Raw genomic sequence first — 23,421 nt, forward strand, 5'->3', positions numbered from 1 at the left:
TTTTGAGGCCTGTGAGTGTTTCACAGTGGAATTATAAATTACTACAACTTGTGCAGAGATGAGTAAGAAATATTGTGAAACCCACACAAAAGAGAACAGCCAAAAACTGCTTGCATGACGGAACTCATCTTTAATTAGGAGATGAACAGTCGCAACAGAAGCTTCTTCATTGCTTTATTAGTTTCATTTAAAATAAGGCACTGCTCGTCACAGACAAACCTTCTCACAGAATCTCAGATTTGGGAAAAAGCAGCAAAATCACCCAACTACCCCGAGCCCAACAGAGATGAGAAACAATTACAAGTTCATTCGTATTTTCCACACTGTTAGAAAGAGAACAACCAGAAGTTAACTTACAGTCTTATCCCCCTCCCCAGAGTAAAAGCCCCAAACCACAGCTATTGAAAAATTCCACCACTCTACTTCAGAAGGTTTCACCCAGTAATTAGTCAATGAGAGACCTTCTGCCAGCACCACCTCCACAGGTTTTGGTGACACAAGCAGCTGCTTTGCTGCCTGCACTCCTGAGGGGAAGCTGGCTTTTCCTTTCCTTTTGCTTACACATACCCACATGGATCCCATAACTACTCCCAAGTGACAAATAAATTGCCTGACAGCCTCACACCTTTATTCGTAGCACACCCAGCTCCCCTCGGCACCCATCATGCTGCATTTCTTGTACCCTGGTTGGACTTGCACTGATAGAAGCCAGAAAAATGCTACATTTTCTGTGAAAATCTAATAGGGCTAAGGAAGTGCCTTGAAATTACAGTAAACGTGGATGTTTGAAATGCCATTTTGCAAGTATTTTCCAGAACTACATCTTTAAAGAAGTGAGATACAAATAGTCTGTGCATCTCCCCAGTTTGCAGCTAGGCACAGCCACCAGGGCACTCGTTTGCTGGGCTTAAAAGCCCTGAGAAAGGTATTACAGAAGAGTGCTGACACGACTTGAACAAAAGCAGTATCAATGTGACCTTAATATAGAGCTAAAGGCGGTCTTCTGCCTCAACAAAATAGGGATAGATGTGTTCTGTATGGGACAGCAGATGAGTAAAATGAACTGATGAGACAGCAAATGACAGCTGGGTTGAGAGACACAGATGCAGCAAGTGGGCTACTATTAGCAACCAAGAAAAAACACAGGCAGAAGCCTTGCAGCTCACCATTCTGCCCGCAGACTGCAGCTGCAAGCACACAGCCCTCTGCAGACAGCGCTGATCCAACATGGAGTCCACTGGTCCCAGCACTGACCCACTTAAAGAGCAGCATCATCTCTTCCCCAGAGCACAGCACACAAGCTCAGAAAACCACCCAGATTTTTCCCTTCAAATAAAACCCCAAGTGCAGACTGATGACAACAGCCTGCAGCACAAGGTGTGGATGGAGAAGCAGCCAGATGAAGGAGGGCACCAAATGGCGCGGATTCCTGGGACCAACACGCAGATCCCAAGAGCTTGCAGCAAGTGCACCAGGAGGCGAAACTGAGCTGGACAATAAAAGTTTCCATGTTATTTTTGTAGGAGTCCAAGGCAGCAACCACAGCTGACGCAATGACTCATGGAAGAACTGTTTGTGGCATTATTAGCTTTAGATTACTAACAGCTTGCAAGCAGAGCTAGTTGCTGCTTTCTGAGCAAAAACACGGGGAATTTAGGACTGGTATTTGTTGAGGGGACTCACACTGTTCCCCATCCTTTAAATTTTGTCAGCGACTTCAGTGCTAGACTGGTCCTAACAAAGCATCAGCACACACCTCCAGCCTACCAACGGCCCAGCAAAGTCCCTTTGCATAACTGGAGTGCACCCTTCATTTTTGCTTTTAGGTCAGAAAACAGAGTAGGCAATGCAAGCTACCATCATACCTCTGGATGGATCAGTGTAAGGATCAATGCAAAGCACCAGCCCCACGGCAACCTGAAGTGCTGAGTCAAGCACTTAACCAGGATGAGTTCAATTCAGTAAAATCAAGGAGAGAAAAAAAAAAAATAAAAAATAGATGCCTTTTCTCAAGCCTGGAAAGCCAGAGGGCTCTGATGGCATGAGAAGTTAGCAGTGTAAGAGGATGGTGAAAAGCATTCCATCATTGCTAATGAAAGCAATAGTGAGAGGAGTCCTCTGTGAGCTTTAAAATATATACATATACAAATGTGTGCAGCAGTATTGGACAGAAAAACAGTTACACAGCAGCACATAGACTTCATAAAGCTTCATTCAGCAGATAACCAACTGTATCTTTGAAGCAAGAATGAAAAGACAGCAAATTAAAAAAAAAAAGTGAAAAAAAAACAATGCAAAAAGAACTCTTTGTAAAATGTCCTATAAAAACATGAAGATTTGCCTCCATATAAGGAGCATGCAGGTAGTCATGGCCATCTAATAGGAAAACTGTTCTCTCTTGGAATTGCCGCTTTGCAGCAAGATCTATTCCACTTTGAAAAGAGCTTCCAACAGTGGCTGTTAAACACATAAATTAAATACAAAACAAGAAAACAGAGAGGGCAAGCAGCAAACTTGGAACATACTATAGCCAATTGCAGCTCCATCCTTAGCATCCCTTCCCTGTCAGATTTCAGATGGAAAGGCTTCCATTTCTCTGCAAACAGTAACATTTGGAAGGGGTTGAAGAAAAGCATCTCTAGAAAGTTTCATCCACAGTTCAGTCATTCAGCCCCAGCCCAAGCAAGTGCCTCAGCTATTTTCCATGACACAAGCACTTGGGTTTTTCCAAGAGCTGATGTCAGGGCTTTCTGTGGAGAAAGAGCTGCATTTACAGGGCAGGCAAGGAAGGAGGGCTTCCCCAGCAGCCATTCTCAATGTGGCCTTTGTGCTGCTCTGCTGCTGCAGCCAGGACCCTGCAAGAACTCTCAGTCCCCTCAGAAACTCTACAAAGGGGAGGGGACAGAGCCATTTTCAGCAGCCAGCACTGTTCTTCCACTCCTGACCAACTTCCAAGGCTTGGAAACATCAGCTTTCCATCTCCAGGCCTGGAGCTGCTGCCTTCCAACACAAGGACACTGATTGTTGAGTGCCTGCAACTGAGCAGGAGCAGACAGACCAACCAGAAGCAGGGAGGGGGCATAAATAACACAAGTGGCTCCAGCATCTCCAGTGCCACTTTCAGGTTCAGCCCAAACAGAAGATTCAAGCAGCAGGGATGCAGTTTAGCCATAAAACATAGTTCAGAATAGGGATAAAAACTCTTCAGAAGGTGATGAAGAACAGAGGTTGCCACATCACAGATGATTTCCTACTTGTTTCCCAACCTGATTGATTTCAAGTCCAAATTCAGTCAGTTTTCACCTCTGGGAAAGAAAAATTCATGTATTTGAAATGGAAAAAAAAAAAAGAATACTACAAGTACTAAAGCATATGTAGACTTTTTCTACATATTTTCTAAGAAAAGACCTTCAGAAAATGTTATAAGAAAAATATAAGCAAAGACCCGGTGCTCTGCCAAGAAGAAATGCCCACGATTTGTTCATTTGCTGCAAGGTCTCATTGCATTACACACGTTAGCAGAAAGGTCAAGCCTTGTGATTCCAAGAGTTCTGACCCACTTTTCTTATGTAATTATTTTTCAGTAGGCTATAGGCAAATACTGAGAGCTCAAGTTTGCCTGAGGGAGGAAAGGGAGCTGAGATCAGCGAGGCACCGCAACACAGAGGAGTTCCAATAGCCTCTCCCCCCCCATTTTTGTATCATCTCAACAGTGTGAGCTCTTCGAGGGAAGAAAACACAGCAGAGCATGTTCTGATTTTTGCAGGTTTACCTTTCCTGAAAATCACCTGGAAATCCCTCTGCCCACAGCCTGCTCTGCTGCAGAGGAATGCAATAAAGCAGCACGGGTTCTTGCACAGACAGGGTGTGGCACTCAGCATCAACCTGCCTCCGTAAACTGGAGCTAATTATGGGGAAATGCAATGTTTGCTCTGCCTGCCAGGAACTGCAGTTCAGAGCTGGAAGCAGCGCTGCTCCCCGCCTCCCTCCGAGCCCTCCTCCTACACGGAGTCTGGAGCAGCTCCCTGGGCAGAGGCACGCAGAAATCAAAGAGAGAGACAAAGGAACACGGGCGCTGCCTCAGACCATTTTATTTTCCTAAACCAAGCGTGGAAACCCAACGCTACGGAGCGCCTTGGGACTTCCAACGCACACAGAGGGCTCAGAGATCACTCCCAGCCTGCCCAGCCCTAATGCGTTTCATTAGGCACGCAGCCCAGATCCCTATTAATGCCATACCCAGCTCGTGGTTGGTAGGAACCAGCAGCAAGGCCGGTGTGGAAGCACTTCTGAAAACCAGCAAAAGACAGCAATGAGAAAAGGAGGAGAAAAAGAAAAAAAAAAAACCAACGCAGCGCATGCAATACAACTGGAAACGTAGCTTTCAAAATACTGTAACACTGACTTCAACGATCCAGCTTGAAGTTTTGCAAATCTATGTGCAAGGTTCAGAGCCACATTTGAATATTTGGCCCAGAGTTTGCATTTCTGGGGAGTGAGTGAGCACAGTGCCTGGCACAGGAACACAGCACCTCTGGAAGAACAACTGGCTCCCAGGTTTTGGACACCAGGAAGGAACAGCTCTGTTTTCCAGCTGCTGCACAAGGAAGCATTAGGACACCCTAATTCCTGCTAAAACAGACCTGCAATAAACAGCAGAAACATTAACAGCAGTGCATGGATCTGCAACACCTTCACTGATGGATTTATGTATTTAAAAGGAATGATCTCATGAGTTTGTCTGACCTACTGTACAATTCAGTAATGTCATCGTGTTACTCCTACAGTATAAAAGGTCAGGATGGATAACAGCTCCAAAAACAGCACCATGACGTGACTCAAATTTACCTTTGATTCTCCTGTCAGCTCCTTTTAAAGGATAATGGGCATTTACTGCCTGGAAATATAACGCCAACATCTCAAGCCCCAAACCTGCCAGCTCGTCAGAACCAGGAATCTATCAGCTCCGTGCTAAGCAGACACTCAACCAAAAAGCATTTGCAGCCTTTGCTTCTCCCACCCAGTCATTGAACCTTTGGCCAAACTACACCCATTCCACATGGGATGTACAGGCAATGACCTTTGCAAAGCTTCTAAGTATTTGCCAGCTGCAATAAACTAATTTACAGCTAATACGTCTTCACCTGCCCAAAGGCAAAGTGTTCCCAGTGGCCCAATATACAGCAAGAAAAAATTGGATATACACGCTGCATTAAACGAAAGCCATAGCACAGAAATCATTACCACATTGTTGCTGAACCTGAATGGTGTATGCTAGTTCTCAGTCCCTCACAGCTTCTAATGGAGCTAATTCTCCAGATGAAGTTTTACTAACGTAGATGTAAACGCTGTGGGTAACAAAATGAGAGTGACATCAGGAGCCCAAACCGCCCGAGACTAAATTAAAAACATGCAACTGATTGAACATTTTGCTTTGCCTGCTCCAGCACTGTTCTCTTTTGTATAGCTCCTGTTTTAAAGCACCCATGGAAAATTCGACTGCATATCAAGAAGTTTGTCACAACTCACAAAGACAAAACATGGGATGTAAACTGAACTATAAGGAAATCGGCTATGCTACTGACCAAAAGTGAGGCTAATCTCACTTATTTACATCACTGAGAAAAAAGGGGAGACTTCTATGAGATGCAAACCCACTTTGTGCTCCTCCCCTGAAGCACAGGTCTCACCTACAGAGCACAGAGCTACTCCGTGCTCAGGGCAGCAAAAGTGATGGCATTCACAGTGACACCCATAGCACGTTGTGCCCTGGGGTGCTGCATCCTGCCCTGCATTACAGCGTGAGCCCACAGCTGCAAAGGGCTGGAGCAGCAAGCAGCAGCACTGACACCACCAAGCCCTGCTTCTTCAGCTAGAAAATGGAAGGGAAAAAAAAAAACAACGGTGAAGCCACTGCGTTTGTAAAATGGCTTAAGATCCTGAGAGCAACGAATGAGTCAAACGCACGGCTATTAACAGGCCTCCGAGCGCGCGTGTTAGTCTTTGCCTCCTGGTTCTGTTAAAATAGAAGAACAGAAGAAAGCCCTGATTTAGGAAACCCACCGGTCGTCACGAGGCGATGGCAGCAGAACTCCTCGGGACGTGGCAGAGCAGAGCTCACTGAGCTACTGGCGTCCTGCTATCAGCTCTGCTCCCTCCCCACCCCACGACAAAGCCGGGAGCCTCCTCCCTCCCCATGGCACAGAACCACCAGCACCCACTGCCACCGGTGCCAGCAAGCTGCCCTCCGTGCATGGAGCTGAGCTGCCTGGGGCACTTCTCACCATAAAAATGTCTGTCTGTAGATTTACGTACATACATACACACACATACACCACCCACAACAAAAAACCCCAGCAGTGATAACAAACCCCAACCCTTTCACATCGCATCTTCAAACCCCTGCCTTCACGGAAACTATTGCTAATGGGGAGGAGGCTCCCAATGCTCTGTTGCTGTATTAACAGCCTCTGTTTTGCACCAGAGCACTGCTCAGAGCAGCATTATGACTGTTCCCTACCAATGTTGTTTGCTTCATTAAAAAAACAAAAAAACAAACAAACAAAAAAAACCACAATTAAACCCAAAATAGGAAAGGAGCAGCAAAAATCATTTTCAGCACAAAAAGAAATATCTCAAAGATGGTTTCCTCAACGCCAACGTGTCATATCAACATGCATAAAATGTCAGCTCATCAAAACCATATTCATTCACTGAAAGCCAGAAGGTTCTGCTCAGATGCAGAGGGCTGGGGGGTATTCCAGCACTGGGATCCAAGAGGAGGGGTGACAGCACCCCAGAGCTTGCTCCCTTGCTGCCAAACCTTTGTTCCTGAGCTGAGACACCAAGGCACAGATTCTCATCACATCGTATTTAATTGGCCATTTTTACACTGAAAATATAAAAGAGGAACTGAGGTTCACATAGCAGCTATAAATAGAATGAAAACAAAAAGCCCCACGAGAGAAAAACCCAAACCTTTCCTTCCCTTCTTCTTCCAACACATTTAAAGAAAAATTCTTCCTCTCTCCTCTGCATTCAAGGAACTATTCCCTCGTCTTTCAGCACATTCATGTGAAAAGGAACAAAGACTCCACGTTACCTGGTTCACCAGCCAGGCTCAGAGCACAGGGAGATCCCAAAGGCCCACGTCCAGGGGGAGCACGCTGCCACCCAGCCCTCCCCACACACCTCTCCTCCTGCAAGCTCTCCGATTCCTTCCATGCTCACATATCCTCCAGCAGCATTGCTCAATTGCTCCACCGCTGGGATGGAACAAACCCCTCCTCCTCCAGCAGCATCCACCCTTACAGAGCTGTGTGCAATGAGGATAGACGGTCTGTATACATGCTACACATACCCACTGATGTATATTTACATATGCCTTTATGTGCATGTGCATGTAGATGTATCTTTGTGTGCATATATACACATCCATGGGTGAGAATGGAAGCACGCCTGCTGCCAGCCCAGGAAAGGAGCCCGGAGGTCAGAGCAAGGGGCAGCAGGCTGGCTGAGCCCTGGGCAAAAGGAGTGCAGGGGGAAGGGGCTGTTTTCTTTTTCTGCCCCAATAAGCTAATGAAGTTTGTGAGCGCTGCTAGCGGGATAGAAATTTCTTCACGCTACGCTGTCCGTTTGTGTTTGATTCATGTAAATCTTCCCAAGGTTGCAGCCGTGCCCCGGGCAGCACAGTGCTCACATGTGACATTCCTGGGGTACCCTCTGCCACAAAACCATTTGTCTCGTTTTCTTTTCCATCCCATCTTTGGCGGTTTCAATTGCTATTTCCCAATGCAACTCAACCCCCTTCCCTTATCACTATTATAAGCATCAATCCGCAGTAAATCACTGTATTAACAGCAATCCTTCAGATCTTGTGAACCAAAACGTCCCTCCTGTGCTGCCCCACGCAATGCGTGCCGGTACCAAATATAACCTCAAAGCCACAGCTGCACCACGGCTGCAATCACGCAGCAGACAGGAAGCCAAAGACAGCAACTGCTGCCCCTATCTGCTCCCTGCTTCTACTCATGCACTCATTTCCCTGCCTGAGCCTGCTTGCCAGATCTGCACGGAGAGTATTTGGATACACAGCAGGGCTGGGCTGTGCCTTCACCTCAGAGGGGACGTTTTCAGTCCCTTGAAGCATCAGAACTCCCTCTCTGGCATTGACACATGGAAATATCATTTATTTCCCATTGGCACTTGAGCTCCTACTCGCTCCCAATAAGGATGGGCACGTTAACAACTGATTCTAACACAGGATTATAACCCAGTAGGATGACTGCAGGCTAAGGCTTCACTGCTGGCTGCAGTGTCTGGCTTATAATTTTAGACTATTAATTTTGATTGATGTTTTATCTGCAGATTTTGGGGAAAAGCAACACAATGCATTCCTTTCAAGTAAAACCCAACGCAGCTGCCAGGAAATGGTGTAAAAACAAGAAAGGCTCAGGAATGGAAGCTTCTATCTCGCTTCCTACTCTGATTTCCCAGATTTCCTTCCCTCCATACTCTCTCAGCCACAGGACATAAGAAGAAAACAATCTGGAAAAAAAATAAATAGATCTTAGACCAAAAAAGCAAGCAGGTTTTTAGAAGAGACAGCAAGGCTGTGGCTAGGGCTGGAAACATGGGTCCCTGCTCTTTGTTTACCTGAATTTCTACAGTCCCAGATGGCAGAGGAAAGAGAAAACAGAGAATGGCAATGGTACCTCCCACACCATTAAAAAAAAACAACAGCCAAACACCTCCTAAGAACACAGGAAAGAACAGCAGATGCTCACTTAGCCCATGTAATAAAACATTAAGACACTGAAGTTATTTCAGTGCTTCCACAGCATGCTGCCTTTGCATTCCAGGTTTAACGTTCCAGGATTTTCCTATTTCTGTTCCCCCGTTCTTTGTCAAATAACCCCAACTTCAGTCCCTGTTCCTTCGCTCACACTCTATTGATTAAGGAACACATTTCCTCTTGCCCACATACAAGCCACACACCCGCAAACAAAATAAGCAAAGCTCTTCTTGTTGTTAACTAACAGCATTAGCAGCTCTCAGCTGGTTAGGATGGGATACGGTAAATATTTATGCACAATTCACAGACCTTTACCCCAATAAGGATCCAGACATGGGAAAAGATCAGCTTCCCAGAGCTCCATCCAGCGGAAGCAAAGCGGTCCCCAGAGGATGGATGGATGGACAGACGGATGGAGCCCACAGCCCTGTGACAAACTGCCACCAGGAGCAGCTCACAGCCGTGCTGAGCAGCTGAAAGAACCTCTCTGCACATCACTTGTGGTCTCAGGGGCTAAAGGCGTGCAGCAGCAGCAGGCTTTCTGCACCCTGAGCCCATTATGGGCTCAGGATGTTGGTTTCTTGTGTCTTTTTACATAAAGCAACAAAAGCCATCCCTTCCCACCTTAAACAAACAGGAACTTGCAAATGACTATTCAGTATGGGTTGTCTTTTTTTTTTATTTTGAGAGAATAAACGTGAAAGGATAGACACGCAAGAAATCTCACATTTCAGCAGCACACTGCAGTAATACAGAGCCCACCAGATCACCTGCGCCGTCTGCGTGCATCTGAGAAACAGCTGTGTGCTCCCCAGCACAAAAATAGCACGCAGCTCTCCAGAATGCAGACAGCTCCCGAGAAGCTGCTGTGTCACAGGAGCTGCACTGGAGCACGCAAAGCACCTCTGCCCTTCAACCCCCCACCTCCCAAAGCTCCATGGGCTGCAGCTTACAGCCAATGCATCTCTCTGGTTTCTTCTGGCCCTGCTCTGTTCCCCCATTATTGCCCTATTGGACTGGCTGGAAGAACAAAGAAGTTAATTCTGCATTTCTGCAGCACAGGATATAGCAAAACGGGCAGTGGAAGTCAGACATACAGAAGCTCCCCCCAGGAATTTCTGCTACGCAGAGCAATTTCAGGAGAGCTTACAGCAGGTAAAGCAATAACTCCACAAAGCAACCGCTTCCCAGATGCAACCTTAGGAACATGCCTTCAATTACCGTAACTTAGTTTGAAAAATAGGAAACTGAGGTAGAGAAACAGGAAATTGTTTCTGCAGCAAGAGAGCAGGCCAACAATCACTGAAGGACAAGCACAGCCCGGGTTGTTTGAGCAGCCATTCCATCAGAAATCCGTACAGGGCAGAAAACAAGCCACGGATGCTTAGCACATATGATGCAACTCAAAGCTGGCAATGGGCAATAAAGCCAAAAGATCTGCAAGCTTTCAGGATTCAGAGTAGTTTGGCACAATTGCCTGAAAGCTTTTCGCGGCCTGGCCACAGGATGGGAAGCCCCAGCAGAAGCCCTTATGTTCTTGGTCTAGCTTTGGGACTCTCAGCATGGAGCCCAGGGCACCCACAGGACACCAGGCAAAACCCAAGCTCAGAACTGATCCAAAGCAAACACGGTTCACAGGCAGCTGTCAAGTCTGCCAAATCTGTGAGGAAAATCAACACAACACACACACACACAAAAAAGACCTATCTGCAAAAGCAAAAAGCAAAATACACCTCATGAGCACGAGCCTCAATTCCCTCCATCTCTCATTGTCTGCGCTGACTTCTGGCGTAGGAAAATGGGCTATATGGAGCTTCATTTAAAGGTCACACTGTTTCCTTCCTTGATCTTTTACCATGAGCAATTTTAGAAGCCACTCGACATCTTAGAACAGCGTATATAAACAATTCCTGCTTATCCTGCCACTGAAGTGCATTTAACCAATTCCCATCAGCCTGCAATGGTGGCTGAAAAACAGCTCCAAAATGCACAAGTTATGCCAGTCACCAAATCCCAACGTGAAGCAGTGCCAAAGCAGCACACCAACCTACAGAGACAAGAGGTTATTCTACAGCTCACATTTTGCTAAGAGAGAGAAACAAGAGCAGGGACACCCCATTTTCTGAGTCTGGGTCTGCTCCATTCACAGTGAGTGCTATGATCCCATGAGAGCAAAACCCAATCCAAGAGCACAGCAGCCCATAGCACCAAGCCATGGTGTGACCTAAAGCAGGAAGATTTCAGCAATAAATACTTTGAGGCCTAATAAACTGCATATCAAGAACCAGGAAGAAAAAAAAAAAGCTTGACTCATTCTTTCCAAAGGTTTCTGCAGTTTCGTTTCACAGCAATGCAGCTCTCATCGCTCTCTGGCTTTACACTGCGACACAACCCCAAAATTAAAGGATACAAACAGTGTCAAAGTGTCAGTCTCACACAACAGCATTTAGCACTATGGCGTTCACGTCAGCAGCCCTGTGCTCCCCATGTCTGACAGCAGGAAACAACCGAACGCACAGCATCAGTACCTGCATGCACAGCCCCAGGCTCTGAAAACGCACAGATCCATTTCTCCAGTGCCCTGGAATCTATTTCACTCCCATTGCTTCAGCACCACAAGGGAAACACAACCACTGATGTTCAGAGCTCGTGCTATTTCCAGACACTGTCTGTGAGCTTTGGCTCATTTTGCCTGAGCTCCCCCAGAACTCATTTTATTTCAGAGCCCGTCCTATTGACAATTCCCCTTCTGCCCTCCAGGCAGCACATAATGAACAGTGTTTTCCAGGACTATTCGCAGGGCTCACCCTGCCCCAAGCGTGCCATGCAGGGGGCCAGGAAGAAAACGAAGGGCTTGGACATTGGAACCACGAGAGCACATGTGCCTCTTGCTTTGAAATCCCAGAGCAGGGCTGCTCGTGCAGCATCACTGCTATGGACACCTCCCCCCAGAGGTGAGGCTCACAGTGTAACCGGATCATTTCTCCATCTCCATCCCAAACTGGGCACTGCTGCAGCTCTGCAGGAGCTCTCAGCTCCGCAGGGACAACAGGCAAGTTGATTCCAACACAATAACTGCAGTCACTTCTCAGATAACATTTGTTCAAATATATATTATATAAGAGAATCATTTCCATTTAAGCAACGAATGCGTGCAGCTTACCTACAGGAGCATCATGCTTGTTCCTCTTATCAGCTCCATCTGAAGGCCGCCCATGCTTGCAGATAGCACAACTCCCTCCATGTTGCATCAAAGCATGCTCCACATACCCTCCTCCCCAGCCCCGTCGCACCCCACAAGCTGGGCATACCCCCTGCTTCTGCAGCCACTTCCTGTGCCAAGAGCATCCATGCTATGGGAGGGAGCAGGTGAGGGAAGCTGCAGCCCAGTGCTCAGATTGAAAAACATAAAGCTGGGGGAAAGGAGCAGGTTCTGCAGGCTGTCCCAGGGCCAGAACTGCAGCACAGCTGTGTGTGAGCAGCCCAGGGCAGTGGGAATCCCCTGCATCACGCTGCACCAAGCCCAGAGCAGCAACAACTCCCTGACTGCACGCTGCTGGGAGAAGTGTCTTCCTGGCATGAACCAGCTGGGTTATTGCAGGCAGAATGCAGGCACAGACCCAGCTCCAGAGTGGGAGTCAAAAGCACTGCAGAACAGGTGCAGGCACCAAAACCCACAGCTAACGTCTCATGGACGAGTGCAAAACCTGATAATAAGCCCACTAAGAGGAAAAGGGAGAGGTCAAGGTTTGCTATGCAATACATACAGCTGAAGTTGCACTGGTTAACATCCAAAGTAAACAAAATTCCAGAGTTTAAAGCGAGCACCAACATTCCTCCATCTTCCCACTGGATGAACAGAAAAGCACGAAGAGCATGCCTGCTCTTTTTTGGGGGGGTTGTTTTTTGGATGTGTTATGGTTGGTTGATTTCCACAGCACGAGTGAGCCGAACACTGCAGAAAAAGAGCTTCAGAGAGTGTAAAACTTGGGGCTATCCAGCACTCTGCAAAGGGCTGCTGCTGGGGGGGGGGGTTACTGCAGCAGGGATCTGCCTTGGGATGGGCACAGAGCAAAGTGCCCCTTCCTGCAGCACCCAAAGGTGCTTCCCTTTGCTGCTGCAGGTTCTGCATCTCGCAGGGAAAGCTGCTGCTGGTGCTAGCAGCACCTGCAAACTGCACCGCATCCTTCTAACACACACCGATAGAAACAAAGCTGATCCCACAACAACTGCAGACTGCTCTTCCCGCTGTGTCCCCGCACCACCTCCATCAGCCAGAATGACGGAGTGCTGCTTTGCTCAGATCTGATCTGCACCCACACCAACCACTTCCGCAGCCGAAACCTCAGGGACTGCGCAGGGCAAACCACAGCCTATTGCTGTGTGTCAGCAGGCAGCAGCAGCACACTGCCAGCCCCGAGATCTCCAAGCTGTCTAAGAACTCTTCTCCTCGTCACACCGCTGCAGTGTCAGTTCGCATCACACAAATTCATTCCTCTTCTTCCTATCACGGTTCCCCCGTGACTTTTTTCATCAGGCTGGATGGCTGGACGCCCCGTGGCAGCACGGGAAACACCCTTTTCAATCTGAAACAACCCAAGAACGGCAACTTACTGCTGGCTGAAGTCATCATCTAATTTCGGACACCGCACAATAATGTCTCAGAGGGCGGAAAAAGCTGCCCTATCTGCAGGGATCAGAGCCACACCTCCTGCTCCAAAGGTCCCAGCAAAAGGTCCGGAGCTCCTACCGCTGCTGCTACCCCAACCAGAGCAGCTTCGGAAGGCCCTGAGCACCCACAGCCCCTCCAGGATCACAGAGGTCCTCCCGCCACCAACCTGCGGTCAGCACGGCTGTGCTCCTGGCTCTGATTGGCAGTTCTCTCCTTCCATCAGCAGCTCCTGGCCCTGTGCTGTTGATGTGTGCCTCCAGAAGGCAGTGGCAGGCAGGAAACCTCTCTCATATCCGGCAGCTGCCACCAGCTCTCCCGTTTCTATCCCTCTCACTCATTTCCTATTGACTTTCTCATGTCTTGCATTGCAGCTTTTTCCTATTTCCTTTTCTCCTTGCTCATTATAGCTCCCCTCCTTCCATTCTCTAACCCTCCTCCCTTTCCCAGCAGCTTTGATCTCACTCCTCCCCCCTACCAGGATGTCCCCAGAGCCCTCAGTGCCCCCATGCCATGCAGTGCTGTGAGCAGACTGCATGCTGCCAGCACGCTGCCCCAGCAGCCACCAACGGGGCAGAAAGCCTTCCAGCAGCCATCAGATATTCAGGCAGGCTTGCAGGTTGAAGCTTGCACGTTTATGGGAGTGGTGGACTCGATCCTCTGCCTCTCTTGGATCAGCCTAGTGCATTATTGCAGAGATGGGTCTTGTCCTACAGACTGGGAAATGTTTGTTTCCAGCTCTCCTCCAGGATCCCAGCACCTCGCCCTGCACAGGCTGCTGCTCCTTGCAGCAATAACTGCCTGTTGTACCACAAACACAGTCTACAAATAAACTCAAAATCAGCTTCTCATAAACAGGATTAGCTGTGCTGCTGCTCACGGTTTCCAGGAGGAATGGGACTTGGACAACAAGTTGGGTTTCCACCAATATTGCTGAAGACTTCTGGGGCAAACTTCAGGAGCAGCAGACAGACACCAACCCAAGTCCTGCCCTGAAAGCCACGTTTCCTCTGCCAGCTGCAAACAACCAAGAGCTCCCATACCTTGGGATTCTCTCTTAGGATCAACGTTAACACCGCAGCTTGGTTAGAATCACCAAAATCGGCCCTTTGGGTCGGATCACACAGCTTTTCCTATCTTTTATCTAGCTCTGATCATAAAAGGGTTGTTTTACTCAAGGCCTGAAATGAACCCAGGAGCAGCTCGGGGCCAGGACACGCTGTGCTGTAAGGGATGGACACGGCAAACCTCCAGGAGGACGCTGCAGCATCCAAGTAACAAATATGACAATGATTCAGATAGATTACAACCGAATTATTTCAAATACAGGAACTCACACGCTGTGCCTGAGGGTCTTTTCCATCTCACATGTTCAACCCCATTCATTAACTTTGCCAGTGCAAATTTAACCAAGCACCTTCACCGACTGACATCACCGAGCCGAGTTTCAGCGTTGTCAAAACAAAGCTTAAAATAGCTCTGCAGATCAGTTTTAAGCATTTGCCAACCAATGTAAACAGCATCACTTCTTACTCCACAGTCTTGTGGATGGGCACAGGGAGGGTTCCTGCCTGCTGCTCTGCAACAGACAGAATACTGAGAATGCTCCCAAAAAGGATGCAGGGAACTAACAATGCAATGTCCAGGAGACTATTTGTGAACGTCACAGTCTGCACATTGTTTTGTTTATGCTATTTATAATTATGCTTACATTTAAACATGAAATAAGGACGCTGCTTTTTCCTGCCCTTTTAACGTATTTATTTTAATTAAAGAAGCGAACCTTGTTTCTTCCTGCCTTTCTCTAGAAGTGCTGTTCCTATTTTTTACTTCTGGGTATCCTGTCGTGTGTTTTACCCCTTATAAGTTCCTCATCAGACACCGCAGGTTTCTCATCCCTTTTCATTTCATTAATAACTTCGCTGCTCCCTCCCTCTCAGCCCAGGCACTCTCCATATTCCAGCTCCTGACCCTTCATTTAATCAAGCTGAGACACGAACCAACATTTCCATTCTTTAAACCTAGTAATTATCCAGAACAGGGCTGCAAAATGGGACACAATGCAGTATCACCTCTCTTTGCAAGAGAAAGATCTGCCTTTCTCCAAGGAGATAAAACACCAGGAGTGGATCAGAGTGCTCAGACAGAGTGATGTTTGGGAACCTCAGCATCTCAGGTCACCCAGCCTAAAAGTTCAACTGGGACACGGCAGTCACTCTCTTGCTAACAATTTTCAGAGGGAGGACAGAGGTGTTAAGTGAGAAACCTGCGGGCTAGAGACCTGAAAGCAAAAGCCTGAGCCTGCCTTTCAAGCAGCACGGCCAGCACGCATCCCAGTGACCAGAAGGACCACCTAGAGGTTTGAGCAGACAGTGCAGACTCCAGACCAAAGCAAACATCACTTCAGGGCAGGCTGAAGGCTGAGAGCTGGAAGAGCAAATGGCCAAAAACCCCTGGTGCTGCTGCAGAGCTCAGTGCTGATTCTGCCCACCAGGCAGCATCCATGTCAAGCGCTTACAACAATAAATTCCCTCCCTGCCACGACCCGAAAAGATCTCGGGACACAGCTAAGAAGCATTTAAAACAACTGGTACAGGTGAGCAGTGCTCTGCACTACCTTCAGGCAGGCTGCCTGTACTCAGATCCTGGCCCACTGCTTTGCAATATGATAGGAAATAGTCTGGGGAGCAAATAGGAGGATGGTGCTCAGCGCTGCCAGGACCAGCAGCTCTGGAGCAGTTCTGTTGCTGAGTGCATCCATTGGGCCCCAAGTGCTGTGGATCTGAACAAGATTTCCAATAGCCTGACACCAAAGCAGCCTACATCCAGTGCTGCTCCTGATTTACAGTACCAAACGCTGTAACAGAAGTTGTGTGCACACAGGGAGAGTTATACAATGGGGCTACCACGAAATGCTGCTCCTGCCTCCACCCAAATCATCACGACGCCCACAGCTCTATTCAAAACTAGAAAATCAAGCTCACCTCAACTCCTGTCTCTAGTAAAAAGCCTCATAAATTATGCAGCACCAAGTGGGAGCATTTGCTTCTCTCCCAGCCAATAGCAAACCTCAGGCAGCTCCAGTGGAAACAAAACAGAGTTTGTTAAGTTTTCTAAGTAAATGTGCAGTCATAACACTGAGCTACCCAGTAACAACTCAGCAGCAGCGCAGCTCCCTTTCCAGTTCTTCCTCCTATCCCAGCGACCAAAAGGAGCCCTTCCCCCACCATGGAATCACAGGAGTCCCGATGACACCGGGGTCTTACAAACAGCCACAGACAGGGAAAGTGCATCTCAGTAGATAAGAAACAATTAGGACCTATTTTAGTACCAAGCGAGGAGCAAATCAGCAATTAAAAGCCTCCCAGGGGTAATTATGTGTAAATTCTACCTCTCCTGTTTTTCAACCATAGCAAACAAAACTACAAGGCTGTAAGAAATAAAACCCATTTGAAGGCAACTGCATGAGAAGGGCCCTCAGTGCCCCACAAGATGCTCCAAGAGCATCTTTCCTTCAGAGAGCTTCAGCAGCAGGGGCGAGCCCTGCAGCCCAGCAATTGCTTCACTCTGCAGCACGTTTGGAATGGTTACAGGAAGGAAAAAAAAAAATACAGCAACTACGAGACAAATATACATAAAAATGGCATACAAATGTTTCTTCGGTGTCATAACAGGATACAGCAGCAGCGGGCTGATCATCCTTCAGCAGCCAACCAGAGCCTGCAAATGGCTGAGCTCCATCCCAGCTCAGCACGCCCTTGCAAAGCACACAGCCCTTATCTCTCCCCGCCATGCCTGGCTGGCTGCGGCTGCAATGCCCCAAGGCAGCAGAGTGGGGCAGCCCCACCACGGCACACAGCCCTCCTCCAGCCCTGGCAGCCCAATGCTGTACCCACTGCGGGGTCCTCAGAGTGCAGTCCGACCCCATCTGCAACCCCAGCACCAGAAATGCAGCCTAGGTAATGAGACAGGAGCTTGGGGCTGGACTGACGTGGAAACCTGAGGGCTAAGAGCATAGCAAATCCCTCCTATATCCAGTGTAGAAGAGCAGGTGCTCTGTCAACCCCTGACCTACCTGAGAGTCCTGCTGTACGTCCCCTCAATGGCCCTCTTTTCCCTCATCAACTTAAAGAGCCCAAGTGCTCGTGCCCACCCCAAGACTTACTGGCTTTAGAGAAATGCCACCCTCTGAACAAACACAGCAGATATTAAATTAAGAGGGTGTAAGTGTTTGTAAACACGAAGCGTCAGGGCAGTGAGGCTGCAGATGAACTGTGAGATATGGCCTGCTGGTTTATGAAAAGCAGCAGCTGAGAAAGTCAAAGAACATCCTGAGAGAAGGGGAAGTGAATGTCAGGGCTCAGAGCCCTGCATTGCTCACACCACCACCATCCTGGGCCACTTTCTGCTCATGCACTCATTTCTAACCTCTAGCACTACTTTACAAGATCACCTTTCTCCAGCAGCAGAGGAGCTGATCAGGAATGGCCTCTATCAGATGCTTCTCCATTGGCTTTGCTGAGCCTCGTGATGCTCTCAGAAGCCTCAGCATCTGTGGGCTCTGTGCTTAACACCTGGGATTCCACCCAGTGCCCAACCACTCGCTGTCCTCCGACCTTAAGATGCTGCAGGAAGAAGAGGTAAGAAAAATCCACTGCTTTGGGTAACAGAGCCCCACCTGGGGGTACAGCACAGCCATGATCAACACCAGCTGAGTTCAATACCCAGAGAAAACAATTTCAGCAGTCTTAGATACTGAGATCCACTGGGAAAAAGAAGAAAACACCATGAGGCAAAAAAGAAACCACGTTGATGAGAATACCATTTATCACACCACCTACAGAGCGGCACTAAGAAATGGCCATTTCTGCTTTCCTTCTGATTTATGCGTCCTTTACTGCCATACATCACACCACCTCCAAGGAGACACAAAACACACCAAGGATGGGACAAATGCAACCTGGACGATGGGAGTGCCAAAACCACGTAACCCACACAACGTGGTGTGAACGCCATCTCAAATCAAAGGGATGCACAAGGAAGCACTTGCTGTCTTAAGCAGCTGTATCAATCTAAAAGCCAAGCATGTAAAGCTCACGTGGAGAAAAAAAGCAGGCCTGCACTGCCCTGTTATGTTCAGAACACCTTTGGCACAGATGCAAGCTGAGTTTTGTTGTTATGTTCTTAAGGCAGTTCCCAACCTGGCTGCACCAAGGAAGGTCACTGATAAATAAAGGGAGAATTAAAGGCATCACATGACTTGTGTGGCTCTAATGACACCAGAAGCTCCGGGTTTATTTATATTGCACCTGCTTTACATTCCACACTTGAGAGCCAGACATAAAGAGGCAATACAGATGTTGGGCATAAGAGGAAGGAAGCTTCCACCGACACAACAGTGACTGAAAAATGCCTCCACGCAGACCCTGCACCACGCTGTAGGTAACACAGAACAGGCAAGCAGAGGCACAGGCACCACATCCAGCTCTGGAAGCTGCACCGGGGAATGAATGGACAACAGAGCTGAGCCCCCCACCACAGCTGGGGGCTTCCTGGGGTTGGGGGCTGCCAGCACTGCATGCTGGGGCTGTAGAGGCAGCTCCTCACCTGGCAATAAAGGTCCTCTGAGCCCCCCCACGGAGCACCAAACACAAACATCCACAGCACATGACTGAACGCAAAAGGAAATGGAGACTTGATTTTTTTTTTTTTTTTTCCCCTTCTGGTCTGTGCTCCGTTTTCAATTCGGCTGTTTCAATCCAATAATGGAAAGTATTTTGTTGTGACCAACAAGCAAGTTCAGCTCCCCATCCTCACGCACCGCTCGGCTGCTCTGGCTCTGAGAATCCCAGTGCTCCTCTCGGTGCCCTGCAATCTGCCTTACACACCTGGTAGCACCCTGCAGCTCAGGAACACATACTGCCAATATTCACATACATACGCTGCAAGAAAAATAAAAGCCTCAGTGGGTTTTTTTTTTTCCAGCTGATCTCCCAGGACAAAACCCATCAGAAGAGATAGACGTGAAGCTTGGATGTGGCTCCCAGCTCACCACAGCTCCCCGTGGCACCCACAGCCCCATCCCTCCAGTGCTGGGGAGGCCACGCAGTGCCCAGGAGGTGCTCAGGAACTCAGGCCTTCATCTCACACATGTTCACACCAACCACAAAAAAAGAAACACAGTGAAAAGGAAACTCTGCTTGCAAGTATTGAAAAATACAAGTTGTTGCAGCTCCCTGACGTAAACCTCCCATCACTCTGTCTCAAAAGCACAACTTGGGTTCCCCACTGCATTTAAGCTGCTTTCCTCAAAATAGAAAATGCATTTTTCCACCTGCTCCATAGAGAACCATGGAACACAGGAGGGGACCCAGGGCTGGGCAGTGCAGCCTCACCTGGGCTGACCCCGGCTGCAGCAGGGATGGCTGCACATCCAGCACCCAGCGCTGGTTGCTGCGATGCCATGAGATGCTGAGCGAGGAGCTGGAATCACAGAATCACAAGGTTGGAAAAGACCTCCAAGATCACCCAGTCCAACCATCCACCCATCACAATAATTCTCACTAAACCACGTCCCTCAACACAACATCCAAACGTTCCTTGAACGCCTCCAGGGTCGGTGACTCCACCACCTCCCTGTGCAGCCCATTGCAGTGCCTGACCGCTCTTTTGGAGCAGTAATATTTCCTAACGTCCAGCCTAAATCTCCCCTGGTGCAGCTTGAAGCCATTCCCTCTGGTCCTATCACCAGTTACACGAGAGAAGAGGCCGACCATCAGCTCACTACAACCTCCCTTCAGGTAGTTACAGAGAGCAGTAAGGTCTCCCCTGAGCCTCCTCTTCTCCAGCCTGAAGCAGCACGACACGAAGCACGTCCCAAAGCAATCCCTGCAAACCGGCATCCAATCCCACTTTCCTGTCACCCGTTTCAGAGCCCGAACCGGGAGAGATTCCTGGGTACTGACCTGTCCGTGGTTGCGGGCTGTGTGCCACTCATTGGAGCCTCTGCCCAGAGCTCGTGCTATCCAATTTACATGGTACGATCACGGCGGGGCTGTCGGTGCGGTTCGGCTCCCCGCCGCAACCCCGCTGCGGGGGGAGGCATGCACTGAGAGAAGCAGTTCAGAAAGAACAACAACAACAACAACAAAAAAAAAAAAAAAAAAAAAAGAAAAAAGAAAAAAGAAAAAAGTAAAAGAATCCCAAACTCTTCGCGCACTCAGTATCCAACCCGCGGAAGTAAGCGGAGAAGGAAAAAAAAAAAAAAAAAAAAAAAAAACTTCAGCAAAAAAAAAAGCCAAGAGCCGCTCCCCGCGATGCCCCCCGCGAGGAGCAGCCCGGGGTGCGCTGCGCCCTGCAGGCCGCTCAGCTCAGCTCAGCTCAGCTCCGCTCCGCTCCGCTCCGCTCAGCTCAGCCACCCATCGCCCGCCGCCGCCCGCCCCGACCCCCCGCCCGCCGGCGGCCCGAGCGGGGCGGGCAGGGCGGGGGGGTTTGGGCCGCTGCCCGCCGCCGCCTTTAGGCCCTCGGGGCCATGCCCGGCCCGTGCCGCAGCGGGGCGCCGAGCTCCGACGTCCCCGGACGGGTTGGCTCCGTTCTCCTTTCGGCCTGCGCGTTGCGGGCAAAGTCCTGCGGCTGCTGCGAGACGGAGAGCGAGCCGCGCCCCTCCTGTTCCGGCTGGGAGCGGCGCGTCCCGGCGGAGCTGCGCCGAGCGGGGCCGAGCCGCAACGCCAACTCCTCCCCTCCAGCCGATATCCGCTGTATCCCTCCGCCTGCTCTGCGCAAAGAGGTCCCTCGCCGCAAACCGAGCGATGTCTCCTGCTCGCACGAAGCGCTGAGCGACTGGAAGCGCACGGCTCGGCTTCTATCCAGACGAAGCCGTCGGTTCGGGCTCTACGCCGTGCTTCCACCGTGCGGTTCGGGGTGAAGTTCCGCTTTGGGGTGCTGAGAATGCCTGGATGCTCGGACCGGCTTCTTTTCCTGCTTGGAGAGAAGCGAGCAGTCCGGAAGGCGGAGAGCCCTTTGATGGGTTTGTTGTTTTGGAGAAGTTCGGAGCAAAGAAGGGAAGCGTGGGATGAAATCATTTTCTAAATGGCACTTGATGGAGACACGCAGAGCATCTGCGCTTCCTTTCCTAGCTTCCTTTTGGGGAAGAAAGAGGAGAAAGAGAGGAGTGCCGACATACATCCAGCAGTGCTGCGGTCCGTACCCACGGCAGCTCCCTTCGATGCAATGAATCCCTCCGTGCCTTTATCCTGCGAAGCATCCGGACAGGGGAGGGCGGGCAGACCCATCTCACTGCAGGCATTGGCAATATTAGACCTCAGCGCTTCTTTATTGCTTTAATTCTATTTTATCGTGCGTGGCAAAGCGGTGACGATAACAATTAATTGGAGGATAACCTAAAAAGGGTGATGGGAACAAGCTCAGCAGCAGCAAACCGACATAAACGACATAAAACTCAGCAGAGTGATGCTGATGAACATTGGCCAAAGGATCCATTCCGTGTCGTATAGAAGAAGCACTGCATAAATCCTCAGCCATGCCAAGAGGTGTAAAGCCCTCCCATCACCTCGTCCAGATAAACTCGTGCTCATTATGGGCTGCACTCGCATTTCCACGTTTAATGCAACAATAAAACAATTCCAAAGTAGACTCTGATACCGTAATTGTTTTTCCTTTCTGCAAGCACTGTGCTGTGGTTTTGTGCTTTGTTGGGAGCTGACTGTGTGTTTGTGTTAACACAGATGTCTATTTATGACATTTTGCTGCCTGGGCGCTTTTACAATGAGAAAAAAAAAAAAAAGATCAATAAGCAATTATGCTGTGCGGTAGCAATTAGAATGGATATTGGTTGGTGGCTGCAAAGCCCTTCCTGAGCCCACAGTTAGAGCTTGTGCTGCCATCTGAACCTGGACACCCAGCAAAGCCATGGGCTGCATCCCAGCGCTCCGACCCAGCTGTCTCTTAGAGCCCAGAGCAGAACAGCTCAGCTCAGGAGGGCTGTTGGTGCGAGGAATGCTGAGTTCTATCAACTACCAATTCTTAACCTGCCTTAAAGGGTGGGAAGAAAAGGACAAACCCTTGGGGGTCCCACATATGAGACTGTGATGGGTTGCCAGCAGCGCTGTGCGGGCTCTGCGTCCCTGCCCGGCTCCGGGCTCAGCCGGGGCCCTGATGCCACCTGCCGGGGGAACCTTGCAGGGCCGCTCCGTGCTCCCACCGGAGCTCCGTGGGCACCGATCGGGGTTGGCGCCTCTATGGGCTCAGCAGGAGCACAGGCAGGAGGCTGATAGAGCCCTGATAGCTTCGCGTTTGGGGCACGAAAAGCAGCGAGTGCCATCGCTCTAACCTGAGAACGACTTCGCACGCGTTTCACGTGGGATAATCAAACCGTCAGAGCAACTTGGGGATAAACATCTCACCTGTGAGCGCAGTGGATCCCCTCAATGAAGGGCAGACAGCTTTGTGAACCAGCATGCCCTGACTCTCAGAGCTGCAGGTCTCGTAGCTCAGCTTTGCTGAACCCCAGCATAAAAACTGAACTGACGAAATCTTCTGACTTTTGTTATTCTCTCAGATTCCACATTGCTGCGTGGGAGCCTTTCAGCATCTCATGCCTTAACATAGGCACATGGTTTGCTTCCTATAGACAAGCAGCTTGTTTTGCATCCAGTCCACTGGAACTGCATACAGGGCCACTCTCTGCTTTAAGTCACTGCGACACATGCAATACTTTGCTGACTTTGTTGAGGCACAGATAGGCTGATCTACCAGGGCTTCCACTGTGACAGCGTATTACAGTGCCTAAACCTGGATAAGCCATGCCACAGTGAGTGTTTTTATAGCACTAAGCTTTCTTTCCACATCAGCATAATTAAAGCAGCAGCAGGCATAAGGGCAAAGCTGCTGTGAGCACTGCCATGGAGTCCTCTTGCTGCTGCTTGAATCAATGTCCTCC

The 23,421-nt window shown here is 49.3% G+C and overlaps 1 protein-coding gene across 7 annotated transcripts in view; it reads right to left on the reverse strand.

Moving 5' to 3' along the window:
• Positions 1-21,182, reverse strand: part of ARHGEF12 (Rho guanine nucleotide exchange factor 12) — a 66,985-nt gene extending 45,803 nt beyond the window's left edge. For 4 of the 7 annotated variants that reach the window (XM_085209058.1, XM_085209057.1, XM_085209056.1 and 1 more), the window contains exon 1: positions 20,429-21,182. In XM_085209058.1, the coding sequence (XP_085065184.1) occupies positions 20,429-20,460 (32 nt within the window). In that variant the 5' untranslated portion in view covers positions 20,461-21,182. Of the gene's footprint in view, positions 1-7,102; positions 7,120-20,428 lie in introns of those variants that run through there. The other 3 variants (XM_010723659.4, XM_010723658.4, XM_085209060.1) reach the window with 2 other exon arrangements.
• Positions 21,183-23,421: the final 2,239 nt, after the last annotated feature.

This window comes from Meleagris gallopavo, chromosome 26 (assembly GCF_905368555.1).
Source record: "Meleagris gallopavo chromosome 26, MGAL_WU_HG_1.1, whole genome shotgun sequence".
NCBI lineage: Eukaryota > Metazoa > Chordata > Aves > Galliformes > Phasianidae > Meleagris > Meleagris gallopavo.